General features: G+C 37.8%; 1 protein-coding gene and 1 long non-coding RNA gene across 3 annotated transcripts; one reads left to right on the forward strand and one right to left on the reverse strand.

The window, feature by feature from the left end:
• The first annotated feature begins 8,100 nt into the window (after window positions 1-8,100).
• On the forward strand, window positions 8,101-12,982 carry LOC113065647 (protein-glutamine gamma-glutamyltransferase K-like). Of its 2 annotated transcripts, XM_026237086.1 has the most exons (14): window positions 8,101-8,204; window positions 8,534-8,982; window positions 9,117-9,308; window positions 9,439-9,690; window positions 9,806-9,924; window positions 10,126-10,233; window positions 10,382-10,559; window positions 10,647-10,785; window positions 10,876-11,068; window positions 11,149-11,302; window positions 11,444-11,728; window positions 11,892-12,052; window positions 12,144-12,280; window positions 12,426-12,982. In XM_026237086.1, exons 2-14 carry the CDS (start codon window positions 8,535-8,537, stop codon window positions 12,571-12,573), a joined length of 2,514 nt encoding a protein of 837 aa, XP_026092871.1. In that variant the 5' UTR covers window positions 8,101-8,204; window position 8,534; the 3' UTR covers window positions 12,574-12,982. The 2 variants fall into 2 exon arrangements, with proteins under 2 accessions (XP_026092871.1, XP_026092870.1); XM_026237085.1 differs by lacking the exon at window positions 8,101-8,204 and having other exon boundaries at window positions 8,494-8,982.
• Window positions 11,407-20,699, reverse strand: LOC113065648 (uncharacterized). Its single transcript, XR_003279062.1, has 3 exons — window positions 20,621-20,699; window positions 11,621-11,685; window positions 11,407-11,547 (listed from the first exon to the last, which is right to left on the reverse strand). It is a non-coding gene; the product is annotated as an uncharacterized LOC113065648 (long non-coding RNA).
• Window positions 20,700-20,962: the final 263 nt, after the last annotated feature.

Here is a 20,962-nt window from a genome sequence, read left to right on the forward strand (position 1 = left end):
TTCCTGATAATCCCGAAAAGAACTGAAATTACACTTTCAGTTTTGATCGTACAGATAAGAGCAATACATCAATGGAATCTGTGAAGGGTCTACCTTTTTTGTATACAGATATAATAACAGCAAACTTTGTGCATTTGTGCATTTATAAAATAAAGATAACAAACAAGGTGTGCTGTCTGCAGCCTTTGTCTGCACTGATCTTCATTTACAAACGAGTCATTAAAATGAACTGTAACTCAGTGAATAATCTTTTCCCCATAATATTTTAATTATTGTTATTAGCCTATTATTATTGGTTATATTTTTTATTTGTTTTAATTAATTTCCCCCCTTCATTTCAGTCTCTTTACCTAACATTCTGAATACTTTTTTTAAATAATAGCCTACTGTAAATGTTCGGCATGCCAATAAAGCTTTGCTTAGGCTGTCTAGAATTTTTGCTAGATTGCATTTTAAATTTAACATACATTTTCATTTTATTTCAGCTAATTAATGGACCATAATTATAAATGCTATAGTATTTCATTGAGAAATTAATCATTCACATAGTTTCATTTGTAAATGAAAACACAACAGGCTCATTTATCTTCACTTAGGGCATAAATACAATCATAAATTCAAAAAGTTATTGGCATAATTGTCAGGCATTTATTTACAAAATGTATTGTAGGCTAGCAAATACTAACATATTTATACAAAATGTTAACTAGGTAAAGTGATACATTAATTGAAAAGGGAAATATAAGCATATAAAACAATAAATATAAAATATAGCCCTAATAAGTTAATGTAATAATAATAATCATATACAAATATTAAATTAAATGTTTAATCTTAATAAAATAGTTTGATCTATTTTTGATAATCCCGGGTTTCTATGGTCATGCAGGTTTGTTTATCACGTGGCCATGACATTTTATCAGGATCCCATGAGTTATTACAGGTGTGTCTCAATAACTTAGAATTTCATGGAAAAGTTCATTTATTTCAGTAATTCAACTCAAATGTATTAAATAAATTCAGTGCACACAGACTGAAGTATTTTAAAGTGGGGGTGAAATGCTCGTTTTCACTCAATATCCTGTTAACCTTGAGTACCTATAGAGTAGTACTGCATCCTTCATAACTCCAAAAAGTCTTTAGTTTTATTATATTCATAAGAGAAAGATAGTCTGTACCGATTTTTCCCAGAAAAACACGACCGGCTGGAGGCGTGACGTGTGGGCGGAGCACGTGGAAGCTGTGACATTACCGTGAGTAAAAAAACATCCAAAACAAACCATGGCTAACAGTCAGATTCAGCCATTTATTTATGATCCAGAATCAGATCCCGAGGCTGAAACTGAACGAGAGCAGCAGCAGCGACTCTCTCCGAGCGGGGCTCGAACCCGGGTCTCCGGCATGGGAGGCGGACGCACTAACAAGGAGGCAGAGATATTTGAAGCAGTTTTACTCACCGCCTGCGGTTCCAACACACGATCGTGACCCTTTTTCGTTGGGATTGCATCATCCTTAAGAAATAAATGATACGCAAATCCGTCATCAAACTGGGCCTTGTTTGTAAAACAAGCATCTTCGAAATGCAGGGAACAAACACTTGCACAACTCCGTTGATGCTCTGTAAAAATAAACTCCATCCACTGGTCCCTTAATGCTGTTTTTTCTTTGGTAATCTGTGCAGGGTTGTCTTGCCCTGGCAACCAAAAACACACTCCTTTTGTGACATTTCACGACGCTCTCGCTCTGATCAGTGAAGTCTGTTGTGCTCTCAGTGCTCTGCTATACGGGAGCGCACTCTTCCGGCAGAAGTGCCCTCAGGACCCATATAAGGAAATTCCGCTCCATCTAACGTCACACAGAGCCATACTCGAAAAAAACTTTCCCAAACTTGTGACAAACCGGAAGGAGTATTTTTGGAACAGAAATACTCCTTCAAACGTATAACTTAATTTTTGAAACTTTGTCCATGTTTTTGAAACTTTGTCCATGTTTAGCATGGGAATCCAACTCTTTAACAGTGTAAAATACTCAGTATGCATGAAATTGATTTGTAGTGTTACCGTTGTGGTGAAGAGTAGAGCCTGTGGTTAGACTGAGGATGGACAGCAAAAGCCAAATTTTGAGTGTATTTCCCACATTATAGGAGTTGAAAAATAGATAAAATTATGAGTGAATTACTCCCTAATTATAAGTTCAGAAATATAATTATTTAAGATAACTCTGAGATAATTTAAGGCAACTGGAATTAAATTTTTTAAGTTTATGTAAACTTAAAACATTTAAAAACATCACTTAAATGTTTTTGTGTAATCTGTTACAAAATATTTTTTGAGTTCTGTGAACTTATCAGGGTTTACAGTGCACTAAATCTCTTGGTTAGGAACTGTATGCCCAAATGTACAGTAATGTTCACATTCAAAAGCATTCCAGTAAAAAGCTATTTTTTTCCTTTACTGTTTACTGCAGGAGGTACTGTAGAAACACGGTATGATAGAACAGAAAAGGTTTGACAGTATTGCTTACAGTGAACAAAATATCCATGAAACACATAAGAGCATTCTGAACAAAAAAACAACAACAGCAAAAAGCCCAGATAAAAGGGGGGGGGGGGGATAAAAACAATCCCTCACTGCTCTTCTCACTGCTCCTGCTCCTCTCACTGCATCTCTCACTGCTCCTCTCACTGCTCCTCTCACGGCATCTCTCACTGCTCCTGCTCCTCTCACTGCTCCTCTCACTGCTCCTGCTCCTCTCACTGCATCTCTCACTGCTCCTGCTCCTCTCACTGCTCCTCTCACTGCTCCTGCTCCTCTCACTGCATCTCTCACTGCTCCTCTCACTGCTCCTCTCACTGCATCTCTCACTGCTCCTGCATCTCTCACTGCTCCTGCTCCTCTCACGGCATCTCTCACTGCTCCTGCTCCTCTCACTGCATCTCTCACTGCTCCTGCTCCTCTCACTGCATCTCTCACTGCTCCTGCTCCTCTCACTGCTCCTCTCACTGCATCTCTCACTGCTCCTGCTCCTCTCACTGCTCCTCTCACTGCTCCTGCTCCTCTCACTGCATCTCTCACTGCTCCTCTCACTGCTCCTGCTCCTCTCACTGCTCCTCTCACTGCTCCTGCTCCTCTCACTGCATCTCTCACTGCTCCTGCTCCTCTCACTGCATCTCTCACTGCTCCTGCTCCTCTCACTGCTCCTCTCACTGCTCCTGCTCCTCTCACTGCATCTCTCACTGCTCCTGCTCCTCTCACTGCTCCTCTCACTGCTCCTGCTCCTCTCACTGCATCTCTCACTGCTCCTGCTCCTCTCACTGCTCCTCTCACTGCATCTCTCACTGCTCCTGCTCCTTTCACTGCTCCTGCTCCTCTCACTGCATCTCTCACTGCTCCTCTCACTGCTCCTGCAGCTCTCACTGCATCTCTCACTGCTCCTGATCCTCTCACTGCTCCTGATCCTCTCACTGCTCCTGCTCCTTTCACTGCTCCTGCTCCTCTCACTGCATCTCTCACTGCTCCTCTCACTGCTCCTGCTCCTCTCACTGCATTTCTCACTGCTCCTGCTCCTCTCACTGCATCTCTCACTGCTCCTGCTCCTTTCACTGCTCCTGCTCCTCTCACTGCATCTCTCACTGCTCCTCTCACTGCTCCTGCATCTCTCACTGCTCCTGCTTCTCTCACTGCTCCTGCTCCTCTCACTGGGCCCTTTGCTCTTACTCTTCCTCGTCCATACATTACAGTGTTTGTCTTTTTCTGTTTCTGTATCCAAAAATATCACTCTTCAAAGTCCTCCTTTTATTGTATAAGTGTCAATGTAATAGAAAAAAATAACCCCTGCCATTGAGTCTAAGCCAGATTGGAATCAGCTGTGGTTGGCCAAATTTACACAACATAATCAGCTAAGATATATTGTTTTTGAACAGATATCATTGCAGAAGCAGAGGTTTTTATACTGTATCTAAGGTTTGGAACATAGTTTTTGCTATTGTGGGATGTTGTGTGTTAACATTTGTAAATACTACAAAAACGATCCATAATTTTGTTGGGAGGTATAGCTTGTCTGTTCAGAAAATGTAAGCATTGTGGAAATGTGTTTAATGACTCCATATTGTGTGAAAACGACATGAAATGTGTGAATGGTATGGTCACAATAGAGAGATGCTGTGCTTATTGTGTTTAGAGTTTTGAAAATGTGACAACTGGACAAATGCTTGTTAGCGACTGGAAAAAACTGTAATTGTGATGATTTTGGTTCACATTTAACAAAAACCCACCAATTCACTGTCTCTATCTCAACAAATTAGAATATGGTGACATGCCAAATCAACTAATCAACTAAATAGACCTGCAAAGGTTTCCTGAGCCTTCAAAATGATCTCTCAGTTTGGTTCACTAGGCTACACAGTCATGTGGAAGACTGCTGATCTGACAGTTGTCCAGAAGACAATTATTGACACCCTTCACAAGGAGGGTAAGCCACAAACATTCATTGAGAAAGAAGCTGGCTTTTCACAGAATGCTCTATCCAAGCATGTTAACAGAAAGTTGAGTCGAAGGAAAACGTGTGGAAGGAAAAGATGCACAACCTACAGAGAGAACTGCAGCCTTATGAGGACTGTCAAGCAAACATCGATTCAAGAATCTGAGTCAACTTCACAAAGAAAGGACTGAGGCTGGGGGCAAGGCATCAAGAGAGGCCACACACAGATGTGTCATGGATTTTGCTGAACCACAGACAACGCCAGAGGCGTCTTACCCTATGCGAAGTAGAAGAAAGCGCTGGACTGTTGCCCAGTGGTCCAAAGTCCTTTCTTCAGATGAGAGCAAGTTTTGTATTTCATTTGGAAACCAAGGTCCTATAGTCTGGAGGAAGGTTGGAGAAGCTCATAGCCCAAGTTGCTTGAAGTTCAGTGTTATGTTTCCACAGTCTGTGATGTTTTTGGGTGCAATATCATCTGCTCATGTTTGGTCCATTGTGTTTTTTTTTTAAACTAAAGTCACTGCACCCATTTACCAAAAAATGTTGGAGCAATTCATGTTTGCTTCTGCTGAAAGCAAGACACTGTTTTGTCACTGGCATTGTTTTGTGTAATATGCAAAACATTCACACATTTTGTATAGTGTAATGTAAAATCACATTTTTAAAGGAAGTGAAATAAAATGAACTTGAATGAAAATGAAAATGAATATATTAATAATATAAAGAACACTTTTATGTCTGTCTGTAAATGCATGCAGCTTTTTAAAGAGAGAACTCTTAAAGAGATTATGTTATTGAAAGAATTAAACTGTCTGCCAATGAATAATCATGAAAACAAGTGTACTAAATAATAATAATAATAATTCAACCGATAACCAACTGCACTAAAAAAGTCTGAAATTGAAAGATAGAAACTTGATGACAACAGATCATGACATGAAAAGTCTAGTAGTTTCTGTGATGTAGCTAAGTAAAATAGAGAGGATAAAATGCCCCAACCTTTCCTAACATGTTTTTTCTTTTCCAAGACAAATCCAATGACCATCAACAGTTCATGTGTGGTTCCTACTGTCTTGGATATTTCTGTATTGATGGACTTGGTCTGCAGCATGTCAGATTAATTATGGGTAAGACTGACTAGAGCATTATAATAATGGTCTGTAAAGGTCATTGTGATTTTGCCAGGTAATACATATTCCTGGATCAACACCTTTTGATGATCCTGGATCAACATTATTGTACAGAAATAAAGACTTAACCCAATCCCTACCCCTAAACTTAACCCTACCCATAATGATTTCCTAAAATCAGTGTGCATCTCAATTCTGATTGGTTGATTGGAATGTTGTTCCAGGAACATGTTGTACTTGGTGAAATCACACTCGCTGGTCTGTAATACATAATACAAATTATTTTGGAGATTATAAATTTACAGTAAGGGCCGTTTCATAGTCAACGCATCTGTACACATACGCGTCCCCGAGGTTACTCATCGTTACGCTTCGGCCGCCATTATGCGTCGGTGCGTAGCCAAATGTGTGGTCCTAGTTTTTGATACGCGACACGCCGATTCACGCAATACTATGCGTTGTCGGTGGGGGTGACATTGCAAGTATTGTACATTAATTCAAGTATATTGTGTTTACAGAAGAAGAAGGTTTGAATACAATGGAGGGCGAAGAGGAAAAATTATGCGAACTTATACGTATTCATCCACATGTATACAATAGTTCATCAGCAACAGAATACACTCCTCTTCAGTTGCCATTGTGATCTAAATATCATGCGACCCGACTCTACTAATATCACCCGACTCTACTACCCCCTGTTGCGTGAGCAGTGTATTGCATACATGCATCAACCGTGACGCTTGCGTTCACTGTTTAGACTATGAAAGGGAGCACGTCGCTCGCGTTGCTTGCTCGCGTTTCTTGCGTTGACTATGAAACGGCCCTAAACAGCGGTATCAGAGCATCCCTGTTTTTCAAAAGTCCAGTGCTGAAAGCTCATTGAGCACTTCTTGAGAGTTTTGCATCTACAAAATTTTGGTTTCCATCCAACATCAACTGTGTCACACCATCACAAATTGCACTGATTTCACTGACTAAACTAAATTATTATGGTGTGATAAACACAACATCATTTTAAGTTAATCCATTCTGATGGATTGATTTCGATTTGGATTAAAGGATAGATGGAATGAAATATGGATGGATGAATGAAAGGACAGAATGATGGATGGATGGATGGTTGAAAGAATGATGGATGGATGGATGGATGGACAGTCAGACTAAATGAATACTGAATAAATGACTATTGTCCTTTTCATTGTTTTCTGTCAAGTTTAAACAGAATTACTAGACACAATGTAGTTATGTTATAACAATTTGCTAAAGCCTTTGTAGAGTTATTATTCTTTTAATTATGTGCTGAACAGTTGATTTATGGATGTATTTGGTTCATTTTAATTTAATTGTTCATATTAAAGGCTTTTTTTTACTTATTTTCTCATACGCCTTCTGGGTGGAGGATGAGGTTCAGGTTTGGGATAGTGAACAATTATATTGTCTCAGAAAAAAAAAAAATCATGACCTATTTGAAAATGCCTTTTATAACATAGTTGATGAATCCAAAGGTGCTGATTTGAAGTTATGAAATCAGATTCCTTACTTTCACTTGCTCTTGTCAGATAGACACATCTTCCAACATCACTGCATGGGGACGCTGTTTTATTCACAGGGCCTGAAGCAGCATTTTATCTTCTGTCATGGAAAAGGAGAAATTTAATCAAAGATGAACATGAAAATTAAACAGGTCATTTTTTTTTAATAAAATCTCTAGCATGAGAATTTTCATACTCATTTTCTCTGCTTTCCAATTTTACGAGTCATTGTATTTAATAACTGACTAACAGTCATATATCAAAGAGTCATCCTTGTTCTGACAATCATGAGAATAAATGTAGAATTAACAGCAATGGACTCATATCAATACTGCAGTTTATTTAAATTTAATAATGCACTATTACTGTATGTATCAGAGCAAATGTGGCTTTAAAATCTCTTCTCTAATCTCTTTGTTGAAGAGAGCTTAATTTCTTCAAATGTACAAATATTTTTTTTTTCTCCTTTGCAACAAATGCACAAATCATTGTGCTGCTTTCTTAATATAAAAAGATTAACAAACAGGGTCATTATGAAATATATAGACACGTTGCTTATAGAATGTTTCTGATATCTAGGTGTCTGAGAGAATGTTAATGTATACTGCAATAAGTACAATTCAACATACACATTAATATAAGTTTAAAATTAAGTTTATATATAATATATACGTTTTATTTCTGTTGTCAATATATTGGTGTATCCAGCATAGGCAGTGTCACGCTGATTTTAATGAGTTCTATTCTCTGGTATAGATGTTAGTCTAAAATGAATGTTTAGAACAAAGAACTAAGATGTTAATTTGTCCCATTAATTCTCTAAAAGAAACAATTAAATGAATATGACTCAAAATCCTTTAATGGCTTTCTTAAGAGGACAACTATTCACACTTCAGCTATGAGCTGTGGATGGGGTGGAGATGGAGATGTAGTATAAATATCCCGTCTGCTGTAGAGACAAACTACAGAACGAGCCACAAGCTGGTTAAAGCAGGACTTACTGTTCACTTTCTGCAGCAGTTTTCAGTTCAGTTTCTCTTGAACAGACAAGGACAACATCCATGTAAGTAATCATCTCAGACATTGTTTGAAACTTTATCAAATTATTAATTTCTATTAGAAAGCAGACATCTAGAATTCATAGGCTGTTTTGTGGATCGAGGGTTGTTTTAAAACTATTGTACTGGTATGAACTTTATATAGTTAAAATTTTTGGGAATAGCTCAATGTTTCATGTAAGGATATGTTTTTTGCTGTCTAGTAATTACAGCTTAAAAAGAAACTGGAGATCTGATTTCTAAGAACAAAGAGACCTAATTTATGAATTATTAACCATCTACTGACCAATTACAGATCACACTCATGACTCTCATTTCTTTCTTTTTTGCCCAGCATGCCTTTTGTATACAACCCATACAAAAACCTCTGCAGCGTTGGCCGTTTCCCAGCCATTAAACTGCAGGAGTACAACTGGAGGAAACCAGCATACTACACACCGGTTCACACCAACCCTCGCGTTAACCCATGCACTATCCCTTATCATCACCCATATGTTAACCCTTGCACTGACCCATGCACTACCCCTTATGCCTACCCATATGTTAACCCTTGTGTTAACCCATGCACTACTCCATATGCTACTCCTTGCGCTACTTCATATGATTATCCTTGCGGTACTTCATATGATTATCCTTGGGGTACTTCATATGATTATCCTTGCGGTACTTCATACGCTAATCCTTACGGTTTTGTTGCTCAATGCCATGATTATGACACAAAGGAAGTCGTCGTCAAGAATTATGTGGATGACTGTACAAGCACGCAAGTCTGTGGAGCAGAGAGTAAGAGTCTTCACATTTTCTTTATCTTTGTCCTGCAGTGTATGATGGGAAATTTGTTATTCTTACTCATAATAACTCAATGAATTATTTGTTTGATAACCAGTTACCTGTGTTCTGCTTTTATGTTTTCTCAGATGCTGTCCTCCGGGTGAGTAAAGTCGACCTTCTCAAGTGCAGGACCGGACTGAATCGTCAGGAGCATCACACACATTGTTTCCTTGATGACCATCTCATCGTCCGCAGAGGACAGAGTTTCAACATGTGGGTTGATCTGTGCCGTCCTTTCAATCCCAGTTGTGACAAGCTTCACCTGGAGCTCAAACTAGGTTAGTTTCTAAAAGATCCAAGACAACAGAGAATAAACTGTATCTACATATGTAGATGAGGAACATGTGAGGAGCTGAACCAGCATTTCTAGCATCACTGGAATCTCTTGTTGTTTTGTATGTTTAACAGGTCATATCCCATCCATCCGGGACGGCACTTATGTGATCGTTCCAATTGTGGAAGAATTCAAGAAAGACTGCTGGGGGGCAAAGATTGTGGAACGAGCCCAAAACCGAATCAAACTGTGTGTGCACTCTGTTCCGACTGCTTGTGTTGGACGATACCAGCTCAGTGTCGTGACACACTGTCCAGGAGGAAGATTCACTTTACCTTATGTTCCTGAAAATGACATTTACATGCTGTTCAACCCCTGGTGTAAAGGTACGTGTTTTATTATAATTTAATATTACAACTGAAACCTAAATATGAAAATGTAATAGAGTGAGGAAAGAAAACAAATGCTTTTCCGATTAAAGTCCATTGTTCTCTTCCTCAGATGACTGTGTGTACCTGAGTGATGAGGCGGAGAGAGCTGAGTATGTGCTGAATGACATGGGCAGAATCTACTACGGAACTAAGCAGCAGATTGGCTGCAAAACATGGAACTTTGGTCAAGTAAGAGCCAACATTTCATTAATATATTACGAAAGTTCAACGATAACTAAATGTTCATGATATGTTAGAGACTTAAGGCACCGCTATGGTTTCTAGTTTTTCCTAACCTTCCCATACTTGAGAAATAAAAGTGCACAATATAGCATGAAGGGGTTGCTTCACAATATCTAATTTTCTTCCTCTGTGATCTGTGATTCTTAGTTTGAGAAGGGAATCTTGTCTGCGTGTATGTATGTGTTGGAGAAGAGCTGTACACCTTGCTCAGGGTGGGGAAGCCCCATTAACATTTCCAGAGTGGTTTCTGACATGGTGAGTCTTCATTTCCTTCTTATCAACACCCTGATTTCATTTGGAAATCCTTCAAAATTGTCAGATTTGTTCTCTTCTGAATGTGGTATTTCTTCACAAAGTTCACTGCATTCAAAATAAATTAGTTTAAATAATCTCTCCTTAACAGGTTATTGCCAGCAAAGGCAGTGGTGTGCTGGTGGGTAACTGGTCACACTGCTATGGAGATGGAACTGCTCCTACATCCTGGTGCAGCAGCAGTGCCATCCTGAAACAGTTCTACAAATGTGGAGGAACGCCAGTCAAGTATGGACAGAGCTTGGCCTTTGCTGGAGTCACCAACACACGTAAGAGTTCCTGCAGACTGGACAAGAAGAAGTTTTGAGAAAGTGATTACAGATGTAATTATTTTGTTGTTCTTCTCTTTCTCGTAGTGTTGAGGTGTTTGGGTGTTCCTGCTCGTCCAGTTTCAAACTTCTGTTCTGCTCATGACACTGATGTTCATTTGTCAACTGATGTCTACTTGGATGAGAAATTTCAGCTGATCGATCACATGAACCGTGATCCAATCTGGTAAGTATCATTACCATTTATAATGTCACCAAGAGTTCCTCTGAATGTCCATGAAGTGTTTCTAGATCTTTCTTCTTCTCTTCCATGTAGGAACTACCATGTGTGGAATGAGGCCTGGATGTCTCGGCCAGACCTGCCATCTGGTTTTGGAGGTTGGCAGGTGGTTGATTCCACTCCTCAACTGACCAGCCAGGGCTTCTTCCGCTGTGGTCCCACCTCTGTTGCTGCGATCCGCAGCGGGCAGGTCTTCCTGAAGCATGACGTGCCCTTCCTTTTCGCAGAAGTGCGTTATTTCCTTTAATTTACCATTGCATACAATTTACAAACAGCGATTATAACTTCTGATTCCTGTTGTGGCTCTAGGTGAACAATGATAAGGTTTACTGGCAGCGGAGATGTGACGGGACCTTTGGTGTTGTTCATATTGAGAAGGATGTAGTAGGTCACTGCATCAGTACCAAGGCTGTCGGCTCAGATCAACGTGTAGACATCACAAATTTCTACAAACACCCATATGGTAAAACCCACAAGCATTTCACTTAAAACATCTGCTTTAGCCCCTTAATACTTTGAACCATGGCTTCTAGAAATGATGAAGTTTGGTGTCTCTCCTGGGATTCAATCATATGTGCGTTTTACTTTGTCTTTTATTGATCAGGTTCTTCTGAGAAGAGCACTGCTTTGGAAACAGCTCTTCGTCATGGCTTGAGAAGATGCACATACCCACTGCCCTGTCCTGAGGATGTTGTCTGTGAAGTCAGCCTGAAAGAGGATGGACTATGTGTGGGCAAGGATGCCTTGCTTTACATCAATCTTAAAAACAAATGCAGCTCACCTCGTAGCGTCACCCTCTACAGCCAGGCTGCAGCCACGTACTACACCGGAGTCAGGAAGACCTTCCTGAAGAGAGACCAGACATGCATCGAGCTCAAGCCCTCTGAATGTAAGAAATCATAAAGAGTTCAAAGATAAAGCTGAATGTGAGAAGTGATAAAGAGTTGCAATACATGATACCACCCAGTTGGCATTATGCAGCTTTATGGGTAAAGAGACTTGTAATGAAAGCATGAGTATTCATTCAGTATTTGTCATTTTTGCTATAATAGGCAGAGCTCTGGAATGGACCCTGAGTTATGACGAGTATAAGGAACACCTGGTGGATCACACCTCACTGATGCTCAACCTCTTTGGACACGTGGCTCAGACGAAGCAGGTTCTGGCCACCCAGTACAACTTCAGACTGCGCACACCAGATCTTGTTGTCGCTGTGAGTTTAAAGTTAGAGTCTAACTGTTTAATCTTTTGATTGGTTGGAATTATTTAGTGTTAAATTGTGTCTTGTATGTGCTTCTTCTCAGCCTGTAAGTGATGCTGTCTTGGGTCAAGAAGTGCCAGTCAAAATCACTTTCCAGAATCCTCTGCCTCGTGTCCTGAAGAACTCTGTATTCCGCTTTGTGGGACTTGGACAGCAGCATGCAAGAGTTGTCAACTATGGGTAGAATTGATTTAATTATTTAAACCGTAAATTAATTTTGCATTATATTCAAACTGTTGCTAAACAGTGATTATTTAATCAAAAAAAGAAGAAGAGTAAAATATAATTACACAGTATTATAAAATCATCTTTCTTTCTTTCACAGTGACATTGCAGGGAATGCCACAGTGTGCCTGACAGAGAAGTTTATTCCCACGTGTCACGGCCCACAGAAACTTCTGGTCTCACTGGACTCTCCTCAGCTCACTCAGGTTCATGGATTCTCCAACATTGCTGTCAAACAGCATTGTTAAACCAATCAAACAACCAAAACAGAAGAAACGTCATGGCTCCATTGAATAGAAAACGTTCACACTGAATTGATTTGCAGAGTTAGATAACAGCTGTTAGTTTCTCTTAACTTTCAGGTTGTAAACCTTAAACTTCTCACAATGCATTTAATCATGATGTAGGACAATTGCACTAATGCTTTATGCAAGACAATGTTGTCTTTTCATCTTTTCTGATTTGTTTAGTAGTCTTTCTGAAATTGCCTTTTATGAGTTTGAAAGCTTATAATTGTGATTCTGAATATTAATTTACCAGTTTTTCCTCATTTGAAAGCTCAAGTAATTGTATCATGGTGTTGGTTACTCTGTCCTGTGTAGCTTCAGCTTCAAATAAAAAAAACAAAATAAAAAATCCAGCATACTAAACTGTCAGTTTGTGATATAGAGGGATCTATTAAAATGAGGCTTTATTCCTCTTGTCATTTAAAATTAGTAATACATTCTTATCTCATATACTTTCCATAACAGATAATTTTATATACTCATTTATCCAAACTTTTGCAGACTGCTTGTTTCTAAAACCTCAGAATATTAATATAGACCAGTGATCCCCAACCTGTCGATCGCAATCTCTATCAGTGTCCCAGTTGCTGCTGGCATTAACAGAAAAATAAGTTAAACAAATATAATGAAATTTTCCAATTTTTGTACTGCATTTTTTGTACTTATTTTACTTGTTATTTGGGCTAGTTACTGGGACAGTGATAAAGAAAAATACACAATGCCTTAGTAAACAGGTCATTTTAAGACCAGAGATGCTTAAGATGAAAAACTTAAAAGCAGGCACTGTTACTGTTTACTATAGGCGAAATATAGTAAAATAATAATAATAATAATAATAAAATTAAAAAACTTCAATACTGGATTTGGGGTGAGGGGTTATATGGATGCATGAGCGCAGAATACATGGGGGACATGTCCTCCCAACTTTTGATAAAACGTAAATTCGTCCCAGAATAGACCAGAATATCAGTATTTTAATAGATATATGTAGAAAAAAGCACAAACACTTGTTTGCAGCTACAACATCAGTTACTGCAAAATTACAATCCCTGTTCCCTGCATCTTCCTTCTATGGTGCCCTTAAGGGGACATGGTCACTTCACTTAGTTTTGTTTTAGCCACAACATAATAACTCATGGGATCCTGATATGTCATGACCAGGATATATTAATTTGAGGGAACGTCATATTAACTTGTGGGAACGTGATATTGGGCCCTATCTTGCACCCAGCGCAATTGACTTTGTACACCGACGCATGTGTCATTCCTATTTTGCACCCGCGCAAAGCGCGCTTTTCCCTCCACAGAGGCACGTCGCTAAACTAGTGAATGAACTTGCGCTCCCTGGGCGGTTCAGCGCAAAAAAGGAGGTGTGTTCCGGCGCAAACAATCCCTGGTGCTATTTTGCATTTCCATTAAACAATTGCGCCACTGACCAGAAAAAACCTAGTCTAAAGTCAGTGGCGCGTTTGCGCGTTGTTCATTATGCTATTTTAAGGGCGCATGCTTGACCATAATGTATAGCGTGCACAACGCGCATACACTTTGCTCATGTAATCTACACAGATGCAACAGTTATTTTTGCAAATCATAAACTGTTATACTAAAAAAATATTAACACATGAGATGACGGAAATCATTGTGGTGTGCCACGAAGATGTGAACAAAATAGGCATAAATCTAGCTTACAAATTATTCAGGCTAATTATTCTCCCATCCCCATACAACACAACTTCTCTGTCTTTCACTGCTCTTACAAGAACATCAGTCTCCTGGCTGTGAACCGCTCCTGGCGTGCGCCTGGTAAATACGCCATAATAATAGCAATCCATAATGGAACTTGTGCACCTGCTTTTAAAGGGAATGTTGGATGACGCTCTGATTGGTTTATTTCACGTTACGCCCAAACCACACCTATGAATAATGAAGCTGCTTCAGACCAACCCACTTTAGATTTGCGCCAGGCGCAAGAGCCATTTATCCCGCCGGGAAAATAGCAACAGCGCCGAGACCCGCCCACAAAGTTACTTGCGCTTCGTGCTTTGACACTTGCGTTTCAGATCGTTAAAATAGGGCCCATTATGTCTTCTTATGTTGAGGGAACTAATACATATTTTTCTCATGGCCAGGAATTAAATGTAAACAAACCTGCATTATCATAGCAAGTTAGAAAGTTAGAAAGTATTATATTATTTATTATAGAAATTATGACATTATTAAATTATTATATAAACCATAGTCCTTGGCTATCCGACTAAATGCGATAAGCAGCATTCAAATTTATCATGAATAAATGTTACATAAAGTGCATAATATAAAATAGGACTACAAGAAAACCTTTTTATCCATCCTACAGTCTTGTCAGTTCATTAACCCTCTGGAGTCAATTAACGCGTATACGCGTTATGAGTCATTTTCTCCTGATAATCCCGAAAAGAACTTAAATTACACTTTCAGTTTTGATCGTACAGATAAGAGCAATACATCAATGGAATCTGTGAGGGGTCTACCTTTTTTTGTATACAGATATAATAACAGCAAAACTTTGTGCATTTATAAAATAAAGATAACAAACAAGGTGTGCTGTCTGCAGCCTTTGTCTGCGCTGATCTTCATTTACAAACGAGTCATTAAAATGAACTGTAACTCAGTGAATAATCTTTTCCCCATAATATTTTAATTATTATCATTAGCCTATTATTATTGGTAATATTTTTTAATTTGTTTTAATTAATTTTCCCCCTTCATTTCAATCTCTTTACCTAACATTATGAATACTTTTTTAAATAATAGCCTACTGTAAATGTTCGGCATGCCAATAAAGCTTTGATTATGCTGACTAGAATTTTTGCTAGATTGCATTTTAAATTTAACATACATTTCATTTTATTTCGGCTAATTAATGGACCATAATTATAAATGCTATAGTATTTCATTGAGAAATTATATACAACAATAAATATAAAAATATAGCCCTAATAAGTTAATGTAATAATAATAATCATATACAAATATTAAATTAAATAGTTTGATCTATTTTTGATAATCCCGGGTTTCTATGGTCATGCAGGTTTGTTTATGCATTAAACTCATGGCCACTAGAAAAAAATGTCATTCCCTCAACATAAGTAGTTGCAGCCACAACATAAGGTTGTCCTTCCTTAACAAAATGATCTTGTGGCCACAACATAATATCAAATTCCCAAGAGTTAATATGACATTCCCTCAAATCAATATCACGTGGCCATGACATATTATCAGGATCCCATGATTTATTACAGGTGGGTCGCAATAACTTAGAATGTCATGGAAAAGTTCATTTATTTCAGTAATTCAACTCAAATGTATTAAATAAATTCAGTGCACACAGACTGAAGTAGTTTAAGTCTTTGGTTCTTTTAATTGTGATGATTTTGGTTCACATTTAACAAAAACCCACCAATTCAATATTTCAACAAATTAGAATATGGTGACATTTCAATCACCTAATCAACTCAAAACACCTGCATAGGTTTCATGAGCCTTCAAAATGGTCTCTCAGTTTGGTTCACAAGGCTACACAATCATGAAGAAGACTGCTGATCTGACAGTTTTCCATAAGACAATTATTGACACCCTTCACAAGGAGGGTAAGCCACAAACATTAATTGAGAAAGAAGCTGGCTTTTCACAGAGTGCTGTATGCAGTAGGTAACTTTTATAAAAATATATTTTTTACATATTTGTTAAACCTGTAATTATGTCCTGACAGTAGAATATGAGACAGATAATCTGTGAAAAAAATCAAGCTCCTCTGGCTCCTCCCAGTGCTCCTATTGTCATTTGCAGAAAGTCATCCGCTCCCGGTAAGAAACAACTAATCAGAGCTGCGGTCCGTAACTTTGTTTGTGTTCAAAATGTAGAAAAATTGATATAATTAGCGAGCACCCCATGAATCCATTTTCCAAACCGTGTTTTTAGCTTGTCCTGAATCTCTAGGGTGCACCTATAATAATTGTTTATATTCTGACTATTTTAGATTGCTTCGGGGATACCGCGGCGGAGTAACCCAGTACCTTTGTGATTCTTCATAGACATAAACAGAGAGACGTAGTTCCGGCTACAATGTTCTTCCGCAAGACGCAAGCAGTTCTGTTTATTAACCGCTAGAGCGTCAAAAGTTACCTACCGCAGCTTTAACAGAAAGTTGAGTGGAAGGAAAACGTGTGGAAGGAAAAGATGTACAACCAACAGAGAGAACTGCAGCCTTATGAGGACTGTCAAGCAAACATCGATTCAAGAATCTGAGTCAACTTCACAAAGAAAGGACTGAGGCTGGGGTCAAGGCATCAAGAGCCACTACACACAGAGGTGTCATGGATTTTGCTGAACCACAGACAACGCCAGAGGCGTCTTCCCTATGCTAAGTAGAAAAAAGAACTGGACTGTTGCCCAGTGGTCCAAAGTCCTTTCTTCAGATGAGAGCAAGTTTTGTATTTCATTTAGAAACCAAGATCCTAGATTCCGGAGAAAGGGTGGAGAAATTCATAGCCTAAGTTGCTTGAAGTTCAGTGTTAAGTTTCCACAGTCTGTGATGATTTTGGGTGCAATGTCATCTGCTGGTGTTTGGTCCATTGTGTTTTTTTTTTTACTAAGGTCACTGCACCCATTTACCAAAAAATGTTGGAGCAATTCATGCTTGCTTCTGCTGACCAGCTTTTTGAAGATGCTGATTTCATTTTCCAGCAGGATTTGGCACCTGCCCACACTGCCAAAATCACCAAAAGTTGGTTAAATGACCATGGTGTTGGTGTGTTTGACTGGCCAGCAAACTCAGCAGATCTGAACCCCAGAGAGAATCAGTGGAGTATTTTCAAGAGGAAATTGAGAAACAAGAGACCAAACAATGCAGATAAGCTGGAGGCCACTGTCAAAGAAACCCTGGGTTTCCATACCACCTCAGCAGTGCCACAAACTGATCCCCTCCATGCCACGCTGAATTGAGGCAGTAATTGAAGCAAAAGGAGCCTCTACCAAGTAATGAGTACATGTTAAGTAAATGGACATACTTTCCAGAAAGCCAAAAATTCACTTTGTATTTTATTTTTATTTTTTTTTGGTCTTATGAAGTATTCTACATTTAATTGGTTGAGATAGTGAATTGGTGGGTTTTTGTTAACTGTGAGCCAAAATCATCACAATTAAAAGAACCAAAGACTTATACTTCAGTCTGTGTGCAATTAACTTATTTAATACATAAGTTTCACAATCTGAGTTGAATTACTTAAATGAACTTTTGTCAAATGTATCTCCAATTATAGAATCACCCACAGGCTACGTATTGAACATGTCAAATATATATATATATATATATATATATATATATATATATATATATATATATATATATTAGGGCCGGGACTTTAACGCGTTAATTGAGATTAATTAAGTACACAAAAAATAACGCGTTAATTAAGATTAATTAATTACAGAAAAAATTTCACCAACTAGCGTTCGCATATCACCGCAGCACATCGAGTCTCAAGTATCACCTCAACGCAAAACATATAGCAGCTAGCGTGGACTTTACACTTTATGTTGAACTATGTATTATTTTGTTGGTGCAACAGTTTATGTTGAACTCTTTATTGTTTTGGCCAAGGTTATTGAGAGTTGGACTTAGTATGTTATGGCCTCTGAAGCAACAGAGAGATGTTTTCTAATAGTCAGTGTTTCCAATGTTCTGAATGTAATTGACAGTATTGTGTTTTACTTATAAAACAGTTTACAGAAGGTTCCAGCACCTATAAGCTTCCTGAATTTCTGAAATGTACTATTTCTAAATTGTTTCTAAATATGCTATTGCTACACTTCATGGCAAAAATTGAACTGGTCTGCTAGACTTGGTTGAACAAAAATAAACAATATTTTGTTACTTAAGCTTATGTATTCAGTCGTTATTCAATGGTATACTATAAATCCCTGTGAAAAAAAAATTACTTCTCACTGTTCTCAGGTCAAATATTTATATGCGATTAAAATGCGATTAATTTCGATTAATTAATTACAAAGCTTCTAATTAATTAGATTAATTTTTTTAATCGAGTCCCGGCCCTAATATATATATATATATGGAAAGATGGAATATTATACATCTCACAAGTTATTTTGCCAAAAAAAAAAACGACATGAAACAAAATTCAAGGTTATTGGGATAGAAGTGGGTTACACATAGCCGGACTATATCGGGTCATTAGTTAACCGAGACATTAAAGACTGCATCCAAAAACTGAAAAATGCTGCCTTCGGAGGACAAATTCAAAGGTAGGAAGGCATTAAGGCACGTCTGAATTCAGTGTAAGCTACAATTCCTGTCTCCTGAGATGCCTTCATCTGGCCAATTTTTGACGGCAGTTAAGATGTTGGTTAAGATGTCAGTTAAGAAGTCTCGAAGGCAGGCAAGATGACTAACATGTCGGTTAAGATGTCTTAGTATAAATGTAATTTTTTTGGTGGGAATTTTGAAATTTTAAAACGCAAAGACTTGAGTGATTTATTGCATCCGTGTAAAATTTAATGTTTACAACAAATAGTACTTAATAGGACTAGGACTGAATTACAGTTCATGTGACAAATCAGCTGAAATTTATCAGCCAAATAAAGAAACTATGTATTTATTTTTATTTTTTGCTTTTGTGCGTCTTTTAAAAATGTAAAAGCAGGTATTTATGCCATATTATTACACAAAATTAGTTAACTCCCCACAACAGTGATTTCAGTCTCTGAAAAGTGTTTAAGAATGACAATAGATCACGACGTGAAAAGTCTGATAGCTTCTGTGATGTAGCTAAGTGAAATAGAGAGGAGAAAATGCCCCAACCTTTCCAAACATTTTTTTTTCTTTTCCAAGACAAATCCAGTGACCATCAACACTTCATGTGTGGTTCCTATGGTCTTTGATATTTCTGTATTGATGGACTTGGTCTGCAGCATGTCAGATTAATTATGGGTAAGACTGACTAGAGCATTATAATAGTGGTCTGTAAAGGTCATTGTAATTTTGCCAGGTAATACATATTCCTGGATCAACACCATTTGATGATCCTGGATCAACATTATTGTCCAAAAATAAAGATTAAACCCAATCCCTACCCCTAAACTTAACCCTACCCATAATGTTTTCCTAGAATCAGTGTGCATCTCAATTCTGATTGGTTGATTGGAATGTTGTCCAAGGAACATGTTGTACTTGGTGAAATCACACTCGCTGGTCTGTAATACATAATACAAGTTATTTTGGAGATTATAAAATTTACAGTAATCAGCCGTATCAGAGCAACCCTGTTTTTCAAAAGTCCAGTGCTGAAAGCTCATTGAGCACTTCTTGAGAGTTTTGCATCTCCAAAATGTTGGTTTCCATCCAACATCAACTGTGTCACACCATCACAAATTGCACTGATTTCACTGACTAAACTAAATTATTATGGTGTGATAAACACAACATCATTTTAAGTAAATCCATTCTGATGGATTGATTTCGATTTGGATTAAAGGATAGATGGAATGAAATATGGATGGATGAATGAAAGGACAGAATGATGGATGGTTGAAAGAATGATGGGTGGATGGATAGATGGTCAGAAGAACTGAATTAATAGTGAATAAATGAATATTGTCCTTTTCATTGTTTTCTGTCAAGTTTAAACAGAATTACTAGACACACTGTAGTTATTATATCAATTTGCTAAAGCTTTTGCAGAGTTATTATTCTTTCAATAATGTGCTGAACAGTTGATTTATGGATGTATTTGGGTTATTTTAATTTAATTGGTCATATTAAAGGCTTTTTTTTTTTTACTTATTTTCTCATACACACTCTGGGTGGAGGATAAGGTTCAGTTTGGGGATAGTGAACAATTATATTGTCCCTGAAAAAAAAATCATGACATACTTGAAAATGCATTTTATAACATAGTTGATAAATCCAAAGGTGCATACTGATTTGAAGTTATGAAATCAGATTCCTTACTTCCACTTGCTCTTGTCAGATAGACACATCTTCCAACATCACTGCATGGGGACGCTGTTTTATTCACAGGGCCTGAAGCAGCATTTTATATTCTGTCAGGGAAATGGAAAAATGTAATTAAAGAATAAAACATGAAAATAAACATGTCATTTTTTTATATAAATTATCTTGCGTGAGAATTTTCATACTCATTTTCTCTTCTTTCCAATTTTACGAGTCATTGTATTTAATAACTGACTAACAGTCATATATCAAAGAGTCATCCTTGTTCTGACAATCATGAGAATAAATGTAGAATTAACAGTAATGGACTCATATCAATACTGCAATTTAATTTAATTT

The sequence above is a fragment of the Carassius auratus genome, chromosome 48 (assembly GCF_003368295.1).
Source record: "Carassius auratus strain Wakin chromosome 48, ASM336829v1, whole genome shotgun sequence".
NCBI classification, from domain to species: Eukaryota; Metazoa; Chordata; class Actinopteri; order Cypriniformes; family Cyprinidae; genus Carassius; species Carassius auratus.